Below are 5,060 nucleotides of genomic sequence, written 5' to 3'. Positions count from 1 at the left end.
TATATATATATGTGTGTGTGTGTGTATGTTAAAAAGGTTTTTGAAAGTAAGTAGTGCTATCAGGAATATAAAGCTAACTTTTTAAGAGGGATCTCATCGTTCATTTTGGGTTTCCTTCTGTTTTTCTAATTCATAGGAGGGATTTTACTCGGAGGATCAATTTGAATTTGTTTCAAAGTTGCAAGCATGAAGGAGGCAGCAGCAGCAGCAGCATTTGTGTTCAAACACGCCAGCCTTTATGAATAATATATGGTTGGTGGACGCTTACAAAAGCAGCTCCAGTGCAAATCCAGGCCATTTTAATACCCTGAACTGAAGAAGGGCACAGAGACGTCCCCAGAAACCGACCGACCGATTCTTCACTTGATGTTAAAGCAAAGTGCCGTTTTTATGATGGATCAAGGAAAACAGACGAGGTGCACTCCAACTGCAGACTCCTTTTCTAAAGTTTCTGCGTTTTGATTTCTGGCGTTAAATCTGAGAATTAAATCCCGTGGTTTGCTGTTTGTAGATCCAGTTTTGTGTTTCTTTGCTCTAAACGGCTCCTGTCTGAGTGAGCGTAACTTGCTGCTTCAAACAAAGGTAGATGCTTCACAGATGACCTTACTTCTCCAGTAATTAACGCCTGCAGTGTATTAATTAGCATCATTTTCACTGCACTTGTTTCAGCAGGACAGCATTTGAGAAGATTTAGGACAAACTCAGTCTCACTGATATTTTTTCATTGTTATAATTCAAAGTATTTTGAAAACCAAGCCTGTAAATTTGCAGTAAATGTCTAATCCTTTCTGAGATGTTGCGTTAATTTAAAAGAAAAGTTAATTGGTCTGGTCCTGAAGTCAGCCAACAAGAAAAATCCAAACCACGTGCAATTAGCAGGCGTGTCCAAAGCACTTCAAGAATGCTACAAATCTCATCCGCCAGCACAGGTGACTGATCAAGATGGATACTTTTTAATGTTAAATTTTAAATACCATATCATTATCAAACCACAGGTTTTGTTTTCTCGTTAAAACCAAAGTAGGCCACGCCCAAATCCCGTCCTTAATGCTGAAAATTAAATCAGTTTTTTTCTTTTGGTTCTCAATTGAGCCCAAAAGAATTTGCAAACTGGATGCTTTTTTTTTATATATATAAGGCAAATATGCAATTATTTATACATGCTAATAATCCAAGTACTTTATTTGTTCAATTAAAACCTTGCATGCTTATGCTTAGTCTGTTCTTGAGCAAGAAAAAAAAATGACAAGAAATTTTCTCTTGATGATTTTGGCACAAAGTGTTTAAACCATTGGCTTAATATGTATTTATTTATTTATGATCTGTTGTTGTTACATATGGGGTGCTTTATTGGCACCCCAACCACCAATAACTGGAAGGTTCAGGTATTAATTGGAAGATTAATACCTGAACACCAACTATACAAAAAATGCAAACATTTTAAAAAGACTTTAAAAAATAAACAATGCTTAGCCTGGTGGGGCACAAGCAAAGCCTGGTGGCCTGCCAGGCTTATAATACACTGAGAGGAACCCTGATACAGGAAGTGGGTGATTTTATTTAGCTCATAACTCCAGCATAACTCTGTTCCTTGTTTCCATAGCAGAACCTTAAGATAAAACAGACAGAAGTGAATCCTTCCCATAAAACAATCTTTTATTTATTTTTTAAAATATGCAGAATTTGCCCACATTTGTGGGGGAAAAAACTTAAATGAATGATGTGAAAACTTCAAGAAAAGTACAAGCAAACAAAAATGGGGAGGAGAATGAAGAGAAAGAAAAGGTGTGTCTAGATAAGGTCCATTAATAACAACCTTGGGGTTATTAATGTTATTAATGCACACTGCATCCAGAATTTCAGTGGATTTATCAAACTGCCATCAGACATGCAGGTGGGAGGAACAAGGAGTGAGAGATGGACGCTTAGATGGGGCAAAAAATAATTACCCAAACGACCCCCACAAACCCTCCCACCACACACGCAGCTGCAGCCGCTGATGAGATTCAGGCCCCTACCTGTCTGAGGATGAAGCTTGTGGACGTGGTGCTGCCGTCGGACCTCTTCAGGCGGCTGCGCCTGGAGTAGGTACCTCGGTTGCCCTGGCGATGACGAAAAGACGTAGAATCAGAGTGAAGGACCAAGTCCAAAGGAGCAAAGTTTCAAATACACAGCAGGAAATATTGGACATTTCATTTGGAGAGCTTAAAAAGCTCGCCTTTCTTCATGCTACAGCCACGAACGTCAACATATTTTATCGGGTTTTCGTGTCATAAACAAACACAAAAGTGATGCATTTTGAATGAAATATTTTGGAGAAACGTGTTTTACTGAAATGACCACTTCAGGTGTGTCTCTCAGCAGGTTTGCACACCCACAGAGTGACGTTTTTGCCCGTACGCCTTTGCTGAGCAGGTCCATCAGAATGGAGGATCTGGGGACAGCGGTTTTCCAGGTCTCGCCACAAACTTTCACTGGGATTTAGGCCTGGACTTTGATTATGCCACGTGAATAAGATTTACCGCAAACCATCCTGAATCTTTGGGAAGCATCCATCACAGATTGGAGTCTTTTGCAGATTTTTTTTTTTTTGTACCCAAGATTTTTTCCCACATATTCTGTCTTTGCGATTTCTTTGGTGCGATCTTTCGCCTTTGTTGCGATCCCGACAGAAAATGGAAAAACATCAATACTTTTGCAAGTCACTGTCCTCTCGCTGACCTATTTTCGTTCACAGTCACTTTGTTCCAGAGCGATGAGGTAACGCCGCCTCACCTGGAAGTGGAGAGCAAAGGGATGGGGGGAGTGAGGAGTGACGTATGATAAACGGTTTCACTTCTTATCTCGTCTAGCTGCGCCTGTGTGTGGCATCCTGTTCCCTGGTGAGTGGAAAGAGCATCTGGACGCTTTCAGATTTCCCTGAGCTCAATCTGCACCTCAAGAGAAGATTTCAGGAAAGCTCCAATAGATAAAAGCAAAACACTTGAATAGCTCACAAAGCAGAACTAAGGGAGGGATGCCAAAATTGACCCAGTGTTGTGTCAAAGTAACTTCAGCATCTTCATTAATTTAGTGATTTTTTAATGTATTAATAATGGATAATCAGGGATGTAAAATCCCATTTGTGTGCAAACTCCACATTGTAAAAAGATGCCCAAAAATAGTCTACTGCTCAGTAAATCGCATACGTAATTTGTCATTGTTAAAATTATTGTGAATGCATATTTTTTCCCCCCCACCATCTGTAAAATAGCAACTAAAGAAAGCAAACTGCGCTGGGATGTAAAAAAAAAAAGAAAAAAAAGAAAGCGATCAGAACAGCCTAATACGTCACATAATGAGCTCCATCAGGAAATGTTTAATAATTGAGAACCTAATTTTATTTCTTTACGCGGAGCCCCTCTCACAGGCGCTCCTCTCCCTGACTGATGAAGACACCTCAGGGAGATGTTAGGAGTGATGAAGAATGGGTCTGTAGTTACCACTGAGAGCAGTGGTAATGAGTTCAGGTTCTGCTGGGGGGGTTCATGTTAGTTTCTGAAGATTAATTTCAGTCTGGTACAGTTTTAGAGAGATTATGGTTTCGTTTTTTTAAATTATAATTTACTTAATATTCCAAACTTCTGAAGACGTATCATTCTCTAACTATCCTCAAAAAAGTACATATTGTCTTGTTTTCTTTTATTATTATTATTATTATTATTTTGGTGTGTTTTCTCCTCCTACCTGGAACACAGGCTTCTGCAGCCCGTCTGCTATCCCGTGTCGGGTGTAGATGTGCCGGGACATCTCAGCCAGTTCGTCGGTCCACGGCGGAGGCTGCCGCTCCGCGCCGCTCCACTGGAACTGCTGCTCCGTCTCCGGCTGCTGCTGCTCCGGCGGCGGGGGGCAGTGCACCGCCGGCTCCAGCTTTACGTCGCTTCACGCCAGCAAAACGGAGGAGAACAGGTGCTGGTGGGTCCCAGTCTGCATCAGAACTGGCATCAGAGAGCCTTTTAACCCTCCTCCTCCTCCTCCTTCTTTTCTTCCTCCACTCACATCACAAGCTGTGCTGCGTTCACGTTCAAAGGACAACTCCAGGATTTCAGACACACGATGAAAATACCATAAATTAGTTACAGTGAATACAAAAACAGATTTTTAAAAATCCCCAACAATTTATATTTGTATACGTTTCACTGTAAACAACTTACATTTCGAAAGACATCAGTGAACGAGTGTAAACAGAGCAACACTTTGTACCATGACAGCTGCGGAGAAAAAAAAGGGAAAATGGTCGCAGTGGCGGTACTTTCACTGATATCCGCCATGGGCCAGCCGCTCCTTTTGGGCTCCACACACAACACACAATACTGGGTTCATAAGTGCAGGACATTTTAGTTGTTTTTCTCTTAGGAAATAGTACATTTTTACATAAAAGGGCTTTATAAAGCCATATTGTGTTTCAAAGAATCTCTAATCTGTGGGGAATACTTAATAAAATATTTGACCAGTGGTTTCATTACATTAAGTAGATTTAATTTAAGCCTACTTAATGTAAGGAGCAGGCTTATATCAAAATAACACCCTGGACAAGTCACTGATGGTCCATCACAGAATATTTCAAACATGTTCTAGTTATAAAAGTGTATAAATCAAATGGTGTTTAACACTTTCATTTATTTTTTTCATTACATTGCAAATTTATTGCAAATTTAAAGTTGGCAAACCAATAACTTTGGTTGCTAAGGTGAAATTATGCAGAAATGTGGATTTTATCAGCAAATACTTTTGTTTTTGTCCCTTTTTAACTGAATTAGAGAACATTACCAAACTATTATGTTTGGTAATAGTTTGGTAACTATTACCAAACATGCCCAGGAGGTCATGAGATCTTTGCTTTTTCTAGACGTAGAAGAAAAATACATTTTAGTATTGTATGCATGTAAAATATGCAGAATAAATAAGCCAATTGGTTCAATTATTGGACTTAATGGATACAATTTAAAGATTTCCCCCAGAACAGCCAAAACGTGGCCCAGTTTATCCTCTCCCTCGGTTTATTTTAGTTCCTAAATTTC

General features: G+C 39.8%; 1 protein-coding gene across 1 annotated transcript in view; it reads right to left on the bottom strand.

The window, feature by feature from the left end:
- The window catches only part of cacnb4a (calcium channel, voltage-dependent, beta 4a subunit), a 40,645-nt gene extending 36,645 nt beyond the window's left edge, over nucleotides 1–4,000 (bottom strand). Inside the window, exons 1-2 of the mRNA XM_015014940.1 lie at nucleotides 3,727–4,000; nucleotides 2,019–2,102 (exon numbers count right to left, since the gene is read on the bottom strand). Of these exons, the coding sequence (XP_014870426.1) occupies nucleotides 2,019–2,102; nucleotides 3,727–3,789 (147 nt within the window). The 5' untranslated portion in view covers nucleotides 3,790–4,000. The remainder of the gene's footprint in view (nucleotides 1–2,018; nucleotides 2,103–3,726) is intronic.
- Nucleotides 4,001–5,060: the final 1,060 nt, after the last annotated feature.

The sequence above is a fragment of the Poecilia latipinna genome, unplaced genomic scaffold (genome assembly GCF_001443285.1).
Source record: "Poecilia latipinna isolate Pla-1442-1.1 unplaced genomic scaffold, P_latipinna-1.0 Scaffold1865, whole genome shotgun sequence".
Taxonomy (NCBI): domain Eukaryota; kingdom Metazoa; phylum Chordata; class Actinopteri; order Cyprinodontiformes; family Poeciliidae; genus Poecilia; species Poecilia latipinna.
The sequence above is the reverse complement of the archived record's forward strand: the minus strand, read 5'-3'. Positions and strand labels throughout refer to the sequence as shown.